Genomic DNA, 14,498 nt, shown 5'->3' with positions numbered 1-14,498 from the left:
TATTTGAGCAAATCGTAGCTGAGAACTTCCCTAATCTGGGGAATGAAACAAACATTCGTGTCCTAGAGGCAGAGAGGACCCCTCCCAAGATCAAGGAAAACAGGCCAACACCCCGGCATGTAATAGTAAAACTCGCAAATCTTAGAACCAAGGAAACCATCTTAAGGGCAGTTAGGGGGAAGAGATTCCTTACGTACAGAGGGAGGAACATCAGAATAACGTCAGACCTATCCACAGAGACCTGGCAAGCCAGAAGGGGCTGAAAGACATATTCAGGGTACTAAACGAGAAGAACATGCAGCCAAGAACACTTTATCCGGCAAGGCTTTCATTTAAAATGGATGGAGAGATGCAGAGCTTCCACAACTGGCAGAAGCTGAAAGAATATGTAACCACTAGACCGGCCCTGCAAGAAATATTAAGGGGGGTTCTATAAAAGGAGAAGGACCCCAAAAGTGATATAAAACAGAAATTTACAGGGACAATCTATAAAAACAAGGTCTTCACAGGCAACATGATGACAATTAATTCATATCTTTCAATAATCACTCTCAACATGAATAGCCTAAACGCTCCCATAAAACGGCACAGGGTTGCAGATTAGATAAAAAGACAGGACCCATCCATATGCTGTCTACAAGAGACTCATTTTGAACCTAAAGATACATCCAGACTGAAAGTGAAGGGATGGAGATCCATCTTCCATGCCAGCGGACCTCAAAAGAAAGCTGGGGTAGCAATTCTTATATCAGACAAATTAGATTTTAAACTAAAGTCTGTAGTTAGAGACACAGAAGGACACTGTATCATTCTTAAAGAGTCTATCCAACAAGAAGATCTAATAATTGTAAATATCTATGCCCCCAACATGGGAGCAGCCATCTACATAAGCCAACTGTTAACCAAAATAAAGAGTCATATTGATAACAATACGTTAATTGTAGAAGACCTCAATACTCCACTCTCAGCAATAGACAGATCATCTAAGCAGAAAATCAACAAGGAAACAAGAGCTTTGAATGATACATTGGACCAGATGGACCTCATAGATATTGACAGAACATTCCACCCTAAAACAACAGAATACTCATTCTTCTCGAGCACACATGGAACTTTCTCCAGAATAGACCATGTACTGGGTCACAAATCAGGTCTCAACCAATACCAAAAGAATGAGATTATTCCCTGCATATTCTCAGACCACAGTGCTCTAAAACTGGAACTCAATCACAAGAAAAAAATTGGCAGAAATTCAAACACTTGGAAGCTAAAGACCACTCTGCTCAAGAATGTTTGGGTCAACCAGGAAATCAAAGAACTTAAACAATTCATGGAAACTAATGAGAATGAAAACACATCAGTCCAAAACCTATGGGATACTGCAAAGGCGGTCCTAAGGGGGAAATACATAGCCATCCAAGCCTCACTCAAAAAAATAGAAAAATCCCGAATTCACCAACTAACTCTACACCTTAAAGAACTAGAGAAAAAGCAACAAACGACGCCTAAGCCACACATTAGAAGAGAAATAATTAAAATTAGAGCAGAAATCAATGCATTAGAAGCCAGAAACACAGTAGATCAGATCAATAAAACTAGAAGTTGGTTCTTTGAAAGAATTAATAAGATTGATAAACCACTGGTCAGACTTATCCAAAAGAAAAGAGAAAGGACCCAAATTAATAAAATTATGAATGAAAGGGGAGAGATCACGACTAACACCAAGGAAATAGAAACAATTATTAGAAATTATTGTCAACAACTATATGCCAATAAACTGAGCAATGTGGATGAAATGGATGCCTTCCTGGAAACCTATAAGCTTCCAAGACTGAAACAGGAAGAAATTGACAACCTGAATAGGCCAATAACCAGTAACGAGATTGAAGCAGTGATCAAAAACCTCCCAAAAAACAAGAGTACAGGGCCTGATGGATTCCCTGGGGAATTCTACCAAACATTCAAAGAAGAAATAATACCTATTCTACTGAAGCTGTTTCAAAAAATAGAAACAGAAGGAAAGCTTCCAAACTCATTCTATGAGGCCAGCATTACCTTAATCCCCAAACCAGGCAAAGACCCCATCAAATAGGAGAATTTCAGACTGATATCCCTGATGAATATGGATTCCAAAATCCTCAACAAAATCCTAGCTCATAGGATCCAACAATACATTAAAAGGATCATCCACCACGACCAAGTGGTATTTATCCCCGGGATGCAAAGGCGGTTCAACATTCGCAAATCATTGTGATAGAACACACTAATTAAGAGGAGGGAGAAGAACCATATGGTCCTCTCAATTGATGCAGAAAAAGCATTTGACAAAATACAACATCCTTTCCTGATTAAAACTCTCCAGAGTATAGGATAGAGGGAACATTCCTCAAGTTCATAAAATCCATCTATGAAAAACACACAGCGAATATCATCCTCAATGGGGAAAAGCTGAGAGCCTTTCCCTTAAGATCAGGAACATGTCAAGGATGCCCACTCTCACCACTATTGTTCAACATAGTATTAGAAGTCCTAGCAACAGCAATCAGACAACAAAAAGAAATGAAAGGTATTCAAATTGGCAAAGAAGAAGTCAAACTCTCTCTTTTCGCAGATGACATGATACTTTATGTGGAAAACCCAAAAGACTCCATCTCCAAATTACTAGAACTCATCCAGCAATTCAGTAATGTGTCAGGATACAAAATCAATGCACAGAAATCAGTTGCTTTCTTATATACTAACAACGCAACTGTAGAAGAGAAATTAGAGAAAAGATTCCATTTACAATAGCACCAAAAACCATAAGATACCTCGGAATAAACCTAACCAAAGAGGTAAAGGATCTATACTCTAGGAACTACAAAACACTCATGAAAGAAATTGAAGAAGACACAAAAAGATGGAAAAATATTCCACACTCATGGATCAGAAGAATAAACATTGTTAAAATGTCTATGTTACCCAGAGCAATCTATACCTTCAATGCCATCCCGATCAAAATTCCAGTGACATTTTTCAAAGTGCTGGAACAAACAATCCTAAAATTTGTATGGAATCAGAAAAGACCCCAAATCGCCAAGGAAATCTTGAAAAAGAAAAACAAAGCTGGGGGCATCACGTTGCCCGATTTCAAGCTATATTACAAAGCTGTGATCACCAAGACAGCATGGTACTGGCACAAAAACAGACATACAGACCAATGGACCAGAATAGAGAACCCAGGTATGGGCCCTCAACTCTATGGTCAAATAATCTTTGACAAAGCAGAAAAAACATGCAATGGAAAAAAGACAGTCTCTTCAATAAATGGTGCTGGGAAAATTGGACAGCCACATGCAGAAGAATGAAACTCGACCATTCTCTAACACCATTCACAAAGATAAACTCAAAGTGGATGAAAGACCTCAATGTGAGACAGGAATCCATCAAAACCCTAGAGGAGAACATAGGCAGTAACCTCTCTGACATCGCCCACAGCAACTTCTTTCAAGATACATCTCCAAAAGCTAGTGAAACAAAAGCAAAAATGAACTTTTGGGACTTCATCAAGATAAAAAGCTTCTGCACAGCAAAGGAAACAGTCAACAAAACAAAGAGGCAACCCACGGAATGGGAGAAGATATTTGCAAATGACACTACAGATAAAGGGCTGGTATCCAAGATCTATAAAGAACTTCTCGAACTCAACACCCAAAAAACAAATAATCAAGTCAAAAAGTGGGCAGAAGATATGAAAAGACACTTCTCTGAAGAAGATATACAAATGGCTAACAGACACATGAAAAAATGTTCATCATCATTAGCCATCAGGGAAATCCAAATCAAAACCACATTGAGAGACCACCTTACACCAGTTAGAATGGAAAAAATGGACAAGGAAAGAAGCAACAAATGTTGGAGAGGTTGTGGAGAAAGCGGAACCCTCTTACACTGTTGGTGGGAATGCAAGTTGGTACAGCCACTTTGGAAAGCAGTGTGGAGGTGCCTCAAAAATTTAAAAATAGAGCTACCCTATGACCCAGCAATTGCACTCCTGGGTATTTACCCCAAAGACACAGATGTAGCGAAAAGAAGGGCCATATGCACCCCAATGTTCATAGCAGCAATGTCCGCAATAGCCAAACTGGGGAAAGAGCCGAGATGCCCTTCAACAGATGAATGGATAAAGAAGACATGGTCCATATATACAATGGAATATCACTCAGCCATCAGAAAAGATGAATACCCAACTTTTACATCAACATGGATGGGACTGGAGGAGATTATGCTAAGTGAAATAAGTCAAGCAGAGAAAGTCAATTATCATATGGTTTCACTTATTTGTGGAACATAAGGAATAGCATGGAGGATATTAGGAGAAAGAAGGGAAAAATGGGGAGGGGGAATTGGAGGGAGAGATGAACCATGAGAGACTCTGGACTCTGAGAAACAAACAGGGTTTTAGAGGGGAGGTGGGAGGGGGGATTGGTTAGCCTGGTGATAGGTATTAAGGAGGGCATGTACTGCATGGAGCACTGGGGGGTGTTATACAAAAACAATGGGTCGTGGATCACCACATCAAAAACCAATGATGTATTGTATGGTGACTAATGTAACATAATAAAATTTAAAAAAAAAAAAGAAGTAAAATGGTCTCTGTTTGCAAAATGACATGATCTTATCTACAAAAAACTCTAAGACTCCACCCAAAAACTGTTAGAACTAATCAACAAATTCAGTGAAATTTCACACTACAAAATCAACATACAAAAATCAGTTGCATCTCTATATACTAACAATAAACTATCTGAAAAAGAAATAAAACAATCCCATTTACAATAGCATCAAAAACAATACAATACTTAGGAATAAATTAAACCAAGGAGGTGAAAGGTCTGCCCACTGAAAACTATAAGACATTGATCAAATAAACTGAAGAAAACATAAATAAATGGAAAGATACTCTGCACTCATGGATCAGAAGAATTGTTATAATGTCCATACTACCCAAAGCCATCTTTGGATTCAATGCAATCCCTATCAAAATTCCAATAGCATTTTTCACAGAAATAGAAAAAACAACTCTAAAATTTGTATGGAACTTCAAAAGACCCCCAAATAGCCAAAGCAATCTCAAGAAAGAACAAAACTGGAAGCATCACACTCTCTGATTTCAAACTATGCTACAAAGATATAGCAATCAAAACACTATCATACTGGCATAAAAACAACACACAGACCAATGGAACAGAATCAAGAGCTCACAAATAAACCATGTATATACAGTCAATTAATATTTGGAAAAGGAGGGGCACCTGGGTAGCTCAGTTGTTTAAGCCTCTGCCTTCAGCTCAGGTCATGATATCAGGATCCTGGGATCCAGCCCTGCATTGGGCTCCCTGCTTAGTGGGGAGTCTGCTTCTCCCTCTCACTCTCCCTCTGTTCTCTCCCCCCCCATTCTCTCTATATCAAATAAATAAAATCTTTAAAAAAATAGTTGGAAAGGAGCCAAGAATACTCAATGCAGAAAGGATAGTCTCTTCAATAAGTGGTGCTGGGAAAACTGGATATCCACATGTGAAAGAATGAAATTGGACCCCTACCTTATGCTACTCACAAAAATTAACTCAAAATGGATTAAAGACTTAAATGTAATACTTGAAACCATAAAACTCTTAGGAGAACACATAGGGGAAGAGCTCCTTGATATTGGTCTTTGCAACAAATTTTTTTGGATATAATACCCAAATCACAAGCAACAAAAGCAAAAATAAATGAGACCACACTGAACTAAAAAAGCTTCTGCACAGAAAAAAAAATTAACAAAATGAAGAGGCAATCTGTAGAATGGAAGAAAATATCTGCAAACCATATATCCAATAAGGGGTTAATATTCAAAGTATATAAGGGACTCATACAACTGAATAGCAAAAAGGCTAATAATTCATGTTAAAAATGGGCAGAGGAGCTGAACATTTTTCCAAAAACATACAAATGACCAAAAAGTTCATGAATAGATGCTCAACATCGCTAATCATCAGGGAAACACAAATCAAAACCACAATGAGATATCACCTTACACCTGTCAGGACAGCTAGTATCAAAAAGACAAGACATAACAATTACTGGTAAGGATGTGGAGAAAAAGCAACCCTTGTGCACTACTGGTGGGAATGTGAATTGGTACATCAACTATTCTTCAATAATAATTTTTTTAAATGTACATATAGGGGCATCTGCCTGGGCCAGTCAGTAGAGCATGTGACTCAATTTCAGGGTCATAAGTTTGAGCCCCACATTGGGCATTGAGTTTCAACACTTTAAAAAATAATTTAAACAAATGTGGGGAGCCTGCTTCTCCCTCTGCCTGCCGCTCCCCCTGCTTGTGCTCGCTCGTGCGCGCTCTCTCTCCCTCTCTCTCTCTGGCAAGTAAATAAATAATACCTTAAAAAAACCAAAAACCAAAAACCAAAAAACGAAATCTCTCACCTTGTTCCATTATATTCACTAATTACATTTAGTCCTCCAAACAAGGTTATTTTACACATAATAAAATAAATCCATACAATGGGTTTCTCCATTAGAATATAACACCCAGTACCATTAGTTCTCTGAAAATGAGAAGTTCCATATAAAATCCCCTTCAAAAAGTCAATATTCCAAATTTTTCATAAGCTAATTCTATAGCTACCTATTCCCCCAGATATTTACCTATAACAATTCAATTATAAAGACCATTAATTGAAGCACTCTGCTATTAACAATTCCTACTGATAAATTGTTTCTATCTAAGGATGTATCTAAATAATCCAGGGTGGTAGAGCTTTATAACAGATAGGGAGGCCTCCAATGGCACCCAAAGAGTCCAAAGCACTGGATTTACTTTAAAAACAAAAACAAAAAACTCTCCCAATGTACAAAGTTTCTGCATTTTTCAAGTAATATTTTTACGAAGCATACTAAATTATATAACTGATAAATTAATATGTGTACTGTACTTGTCTTTTTCAATAGTTTCTTGATAAATAGTAAATTGGTCCTGCATATAGTCTTCATGCTTATGAAAAACATCACATGTTGGCTTCCAGCTATGGAAAAAAAACATTGTAATTAGAATCTCAGAATAATAAATTGTAAGAGATAATAAAAATGAATTTAGCTATTTAAAGATAAATGAATCTTTCTCTTCCTGGAGAAAACAAGCCTATATCAAGAAAATATTCCCACCTTCCATCACCACCACTACCATCATTCAGGCAATCATACATATACTCAAATATCAATATCCATTAATTTTTACATAAAACCTACTGTGGAACCATGACTAAGGAAAGAGCAAATGTTATATGGCTGGACTGTGTATTGCTATGGCATTTCTAGAATATACTGTGCAACACTCCAACATCAGGCTTCCTTCTCATCATACTTCTAAGATCTTGGCTAACAAATTCTTTTGGAGTAAGGATTCAAAGAACTAGAATAAAGGCTAAAAAGAGGCTTTTTCTCCTTTGAAACTTAGAAAGTTGGGTCGCTATACCCTCCTGAACTAGAAAGAAAGAAACTAGGCCAAAAGAGTTATAAAATCAGGTAGTAAGAATAAAATGAATAGTCATAATATTTTTTGTTTTATTACAAGACTTGAAAAATGTTACCAAATGTGAAAAATCTAAAATTTGCATCCACCATGTCAGCTTCCATTCTAAGTGTTGTTCAACTATTTCCTCTAGCTCTTTTTTTGAATCTTTAAATATTATTTTCAGATTCAAAAATTCACATGCCCACTTTGGAAGCAAAGAAAAGTATATGTAAGGAAATGACTATCATCCATATTCTCAACACTGAATAATAACTACTATTATTGTTTTAATAAACTATTTCCAGATTTTATGATAAGTATATTTTAACATCTTTTTTTAAAGGTTTATTTATTTGAGGAAGAGAGAGAGTGGGGGAAGAGGCAGATGGAGAGAGAATCTTAAGCGGACTCAAGGCTGAGTGAGGAGCCTTATGCAGGGGTCCACTCACCACCCTGAGCTGAAACCAAGAGCTGGATGCTTAACTGACTACACCCCACGGGTACCCCTATATTTAACATCTTTGAGATCATATTCACATATATAACAATGTATTCTCTTTTATCATCTCCTTTTAAATTATACACATTTTCCTTGTCACTAAGAATTCATTGTAAAGGTTTTAATAAATACATCATATTCCATAATTTATCTAACCATTCCCATATTGTTGGCCATTTTTGCTTAATCTAAGTTTTTCTATTGTAAATAGAACTTTTACATAAATATTTGTCTGAATTGCTAATCATTTCCTTAGAAAATGTTCCCCAAAATGGAACTGTAAGGTCAAAGGTTATACATACACATATTCTGAGTATTTTTAAAATTCTATAAGAAAACATTTTCACTAAAAAGCTTTTCCTGTAAGCATTTTGATGTATATACTCCTAAATTATTTCTAATTATATGTAAATAGACAATTACTAAATTGGGTTCATACTATGAATGTTGTTTTATTGCTTTTTTCATTTTGGAATATACATCTTTCCATGTCAATAGAAAGCTAACATCTTTCCATGTCAATAAATATACACTTATAATTTTATTGGTCACCTACTCTTCATTCATATGCCTATACCAAAATTCATTTAACCCATCACCTAATGTTCTTTTCAATGTTTTCCTACCATAAAAAAGGTTGAAATACCTTATTGTACATTACATCTTTGAGAAAATGCCTAATCATTTCCTTATGAAAACTTCTCAGAAATGGAAACTTTTAATCAAAAGCCATGCTTATTTTTAAAGCTTTTTAAAAAATATACTGATGTGTCATCCAAAAGTTTTATACCAGCATACATGACTATAGTGTACAAGATAAATGATTTTCTTATTCCCTGGCCAACACAGGATATTATCTTCCTTTAAATTTCTGTAAAACTTAAAGGCAAAAAAGCAGCATTTTATTATTGCTTTAATTTGGATGTCTGATTACCAGTAAGACTGGGCATTTGTTCATATGTTTATTAAACATTTATTTCTTCATTTTGGTATTTACCTATTTATTTTCTTTGCCCATTTTTCTAATGGGGCTTTTGCTTATTAGTTTCCACATGTACTTTATATATATATATATTTTTTAAAGATTTTATTTATTTATTTGACAGAGAGAGACACAGCGCGAGAGGGAACACAAGCAGGGGGAGTGGGAGAGGGAGAAGCAGGCTTCCCGCCGAGCAGGGAGCCCGATGTGGGGCTCGATCCCAGGACCCTGGGATCATGACCTGAGCCGAAGGCAGACGCTTAACGACTGAGCCACCCAGGCGCCCCTGTACTTTATATTTTTATTATTTTTATTTTTGTTAGATTTTATTTATTTATTTGACAGAGAGAAAGAGAGCACAAGCAGGTGGAGCAGGCAGAGGGAGAGGGAGAAGCAGGCTGCCTACTGAGCAGAGAGCCTGATGCGGGCTCAATCCCAGGGCCCTGGGATCATGACCTGAGCAGAAGGTAGCCGCTTAACCAACTGAACCACCCAGGTGCCCCTACTTTATATTTTTAAAAATTAACCCTTACTTGACATTTTTCCTATCTTATCCTTTTGCCTTTTATATCATTTGGAGGCATTTTTCTTTTTAACTTGTGTGTAGTCATATTTACCCATTGTTTCCTCTGTAGTTTCTACTTTTGGTGTACACTTACAAAGGCCTTCTACTCTCAAAGATTACATGGTTACTTATATTTCTTCTAGTACTTTATGAATTCATATCCCACATTTAAATCTCTTAACCAGTATGCTGAAATCATGAATTAGAGGTGTATCACGGTATTAAGATCCTACTAACTGTCCTCGGAACCCAGCAGAGATTAAGCTTGAATGAAGTACAATACATCTTGGACAATGGTTCTAAGGGGAAACTACTTTCCCAGCACCCACTGCATCTAGTTGAAGGAAACCACTGGTAAAACCTCCTATAATAAAACTTAAATCAAAATAAAAGAGAAAGTTCAATAGTATGTTTTGTTATCAGATTGACAAATAATTTAAACAAAAATTTAAACATAATTTCAGTGTTGTCAAGGGTATGAGGAAACAGGAACTTTCATATACACTGTTGGTGGAAGTATGAATTTATGTAATCTTTCTGTGGAGAGAAGTTTGAAATTATCTATCAAATGTTTAAATGTGCATACTCTTTGATCTAAAAGTTGCACTTCTAGAAGCTCATTCTATAGCAACAGGTCTATAAATGTGGAAGGATACCTGTACATGTTGCTCATAAAAGGGAAAAACTAGAAACCTAAATGTCTATTAATAGGAGAATGGTTAAATAATTTAAGATACACCAACACTACAAAATCCCATGGAGTTGTTAATGAAATCTACACATAATCACTACATGTATAGTATCATTTACATAACATACTGTTACATTGTTTAAAAACAGTAAATACAGTATGATCCCATTTTGTAAAAAGAAAAATAGATATATAGATAGATGTACATAAAAGTTTATGTAATAGTGACATTGAATTTTTATTGAAAAATGTCTGAAAAGATAGAATCGTTAAAAATGATTACCTATAAGGAAGAGGATAGCGTTGAGGTAGAAACTGCAGGCAGGGAATAACTTTTTATACTACACATTTATATAATTTTTGAATTTTTATACTAGGTAGGCATTACTTTTATAAAGGGGGAAAATTAAAAAAACGTTAAAATTCCGAATAAAAAATATTTTAAAACAAATAGGATTCTGAATTATAGTAGTTAATACAAAGACAATGGTCTGCATAAAGTACAGAAAACTAACACATTTTATTTTTGTAATGTATAATAAAGTCCCACTAGTAAGCCTTTGTTTCAAAATGTTTATGTCTTATAATAAACTTAACCACTAGGATGCAGAACCTGAAACCATGCTGAAAGAATTCTTAACATACTGAATACATTAACTTTGAAAAGCAACTGATTTTAGGCTAGATTCCCCTAAAAAAAAATAAGATCTTAAAAACTCAAAGACGGAAATTATTTCAAATGTATTTACCTGATAGGAATTTTATATACTGAGCCTATATTATTCAAAATTCTGTAGACTATTCAGATCTGAATTAGAGAGATTTTACAGCATTTCTATTTTTCTTTTGATCCTCCTATGATCCCTTTTTACCAAAGCATGTAGCAAAGCAAGTTAAGACCTGACTCATTCTTCTGCTAATACAAAACACTACTTTAAAGCAACAGTGTCTTCAATTATAAATACTATAAATTATAAATAACAGAAACCTTGAATAAAAAAATCTAGTGCCAATTACTGGAAGTTCATTTCTTTCAAATACTCACTTACTACAGTTGTCTTTGATCTCCTTACTATGTTTACAGTAATGACCAATTTCTTCATCTGTTGTATTTATAGTTTCATGTATCTTACAAATAGTTGCCTTGTTTTCTTTAATATCTTCAAAGCATTCTGGAAAGGAGAAATGTTTATTTTTAAGGTAGAAATCATAAATTCAAAATTAAAAAATACAGAGGATAAAAGGGTATGGCAATTTACCTAAAAGAAGGAGAATTAGAGAACTGAGAGGGAGTGAAGCTTGAGATGGGAAGGCCCTATACTAAAAAACACAGAACCAGAACCAGGCTTGCTCCTAGACCCAGAAGCAAAGGATTTGTGTTTGGGATGGGAGAAGTATACCTGAAACTAATATTATACTGTGTTAACTAACTGGAATTTAAATAAAAACTTAAAAAGAGAAAGAAAGAAAGAAATGTCCCTGTCCCTCATCTTTAACGTAAGAGGGCTAGATTAAGTGATATCTAGGATCAATGGCATCTTATGACAGTATGAGTTCATATAAACATTTAGTCATATATGATACTAACTTGTTTTGGTTTTGACAAATGTAAAATTTCTCTTCATCAATTCCATGTCAATTAATTATTAAATACACCTTTGACTCACTTATTTCTTTGTTAGTAGTGAATAAATATAAGATAAAATATAATTTAAATATTAAAATAAATTCTTATTTTATCTGCATTCTTTTTTGTTGCAGAAAGGTAACCAAATTCTATCTTTTCAGAACCATCAAGAAATTAATGGTTATATTTTATGATAGTTTTTATGTAGGATCTTAAAATACTGTATTTATGTAATTTGCTTTGCCATTTCCCTCATAATATCATTTTTCAGAATTATTCCTGAAAATGGACATCCATCAATCCTGGCCCCTGACTTTTGGTGATGTCTAAAAAGATTTTAAAAATTCACTCATGTGATCCAAAATCTATAAGGAACTTATTAAACTTAACACCCAAAACCCAAATAATCCAGTTAAAAAATGAGCAGAAGACACAAATAGACATTTTTCCAAAGAAGACATACAGATAACTAACAGACACATGAAAAGATGCTCTACATCACTAATCATCAGGGAAATACAAATCAAAACTACGCTGAGATATCACCTCACACCTGTCAGACTGGCTAAAATGAGCAACAGATGTTGGTGAGGATGTGGAGAAAGGGGAACATTCTTACACTATTGGTGGGAATGTAAACTGGTTCAGCCACTCTGGAAAACAGTATGAGGTTCGTCAGAAAGTTAAAAATAGAAAGAACTACTCTGTGATCCAGCAATTGCACTACTAGGTATTACCCAAAGGATACAAAAATACTGATTGGAAGGGTGCCTGGGTAGCTCAGTTAAGCATCCAACTCTTGATTTGATCTCAGAGTGGTGAGATGGAACCCTGGGTCAGGCTCTGTGCTGAGTGAGGAGCCTGCTTCGGCTTTATCTCTCTCCCTCTGCGCCTCTCCCTATCACCCCTCAAGTGTGCTCTCTCTTAAAAAAAAAAAAAAAAAATTGATTAGAAGGGGCACATGCACCCTGATGTTTATAGCAGCATTATCAACAATAGCCAAATTATGGAAAGAGCCCAAATGTCCATCCACAGATGAATGGATAAAGAAGATGTGGTGTAGGAGCACCTGGATGGTATAGTCAGTTGGGCATGTGACTCTTGGTTTCAGCTTGGGCCCTGATCTCCCTGTTGTGGGATTGAGCCCCCTCATCCCTCCAGGTGCTCAGCATGGAGTCTATTTGCTATTCTCTCTCCCTCTTCCTCTGACCCTCCCACTCATATTTTCTCTCTCTCAAATACACAAATAAATAAATCTTAAAAAAAAAAAGGATGTGGTGCCTATCTACAATGGAATATTACTCAGCCATAAAAAAGAATGAAATCTTCCCGTTTGCAATGACAAGGATGGAGCTAGAGAATATCATGCTAAGCAAAGTCAGTCAGTCAGAGAAAGACAAATACCATATGATTTCACTTATATGTGGAATTTAAGAAACAAAACTAATGAACATAGGGGAAAAAAGAGAGAGAGGCAAACCATAAAAGAGACTCTTTAACAATAGAGAACAAACTGAGGCTTGCTGGAGGGTAGAGGTATGGGGGGGATGGATTAAATGGGTGATGGATATTAAGGAAGGCACTTGTGATGAGCACCAGTGTTGTATGTAAGTGATGAATCACTAAATCCTACACCTGAAACTAATATTACACTGCATGTTGAATAACTGGAATTTAAATAAAAATTTGAAACTATAAAAAAGCATACATTTAAAATTTACTTGTTTGAAATAACCTGTCATTTGAGAAAAATAACATTTCAACTGTGCTTAATTAAGGTGTTATATCTGCTTAAAGCAAAATTCTTCAACACAAAATAACTGAATGCTGAATACAGAAATGTATTACTGAAAAGCCATAGTTAGGGCAAACAGCTTAGTATTAGTCACTAGATAGAACTAGAACAAAAGTTATAATCCCAACTATAAGTTACCCTGAACAAGGCAACTGCTTATTATCTTACATGCCATAAAAAAACTTAAAAGCTAGAATAATTTTATCACACAAAACGACTTACTATTAATTCGTTGAAGCATATCTTCTTTAGTACTTATATCTTGCTCATACTGGAAAACTAAAAAAAAACAGTGACGGCATTTCATTGTTAAAATGTTAAATGATAATACAAATAGTTACCTATTTCTTTATTTTCATTCTATACCTACCAAATTCTAGCAAAAGTCTGTCCAAACTGACAAATAGGCTGTCATTCATCTTGGATACTATATTTAAAAAAAAAAAAAAAAATTGTAAGGAAGGATTTTCTGAAGTCATATGCAAAACAGCATATATTCGTTTGGTAACAACGTTTTTAACCAAGCATTATTACAGCAAAATGTGGGGGGAGCAAGAACTGAGGGTCGGGACCCCGTCAGTCCAGTACTGGGCACAGCCCTAGTAAGGCCCCAATAAATACTCGCTGAATGTCGTTGCAGGACTGAAATATCTGGGGGGGCGGGGGGAGCCTTCATAATCATTTATACGTGGTATTGCAATACGTCACTGAATATTCTGGAGTGCACAGACACCAAGATTCCTCAAAAGGATATGCCCTTTAAAATCTTCTCTCTGAATATGCC

General features: G+C 35.5%; 1 protein-coding gene across 1 annotated transcript in view; it reads right to left on the bottom strand.

Annotated features, from left to right (window-relative positions):
* Positions 1–14,133, bottom strand: part of C9H14orf39 (chromosome 9 C14orf39 homolog) — a 66,526-nt gene extending 52,393 nt beyond the window's left edge. The window contains exons 1-4 of the mRNA XM_021701449.1: positions 14,085–14,133; positions 13,937–13,993; positions 11,338–11,464; positions 6,978–7,067 (exon numbers count right to left, since the gene is read on the bottom strand). Of these exons, the coding sequence (XP_021557124.1) occupies positions 6,978–7,067; positions 11,338–11,464; positions 13,937–13,993; positions 14,085–14,133 (323 nt within the window). The remainder of the gene's footprint in view (positions 1–6,977; positions 7,068–11,337; positions 11,465–13,936; positions 13,994–14,084) is intronic.
* Positions 14,134–14,498: the final 365 nt, after the last annotated feature.

The sequence above is a fragment of the Neomonachus schauinslandi genome, chromosome 9, assembly GCF_002201575.2.
Source record: "Neomonachus schauinslandi chromosome 9, ASM220157v2, whole genome shotgun sequence".
In the NCBI taxonomy this organism is placed as follows: Eukaryota; Metazoa; Chordata; class Mammalia; order Carnivora; family Phocidae; genus Neomonachus; species Neomonachus schauinslandi.
The sequence above is the reverse complement of the archived record's forward strand: the minus strand, read 5'-3'. Positions and strand labels throughout refer to the sequence as shown.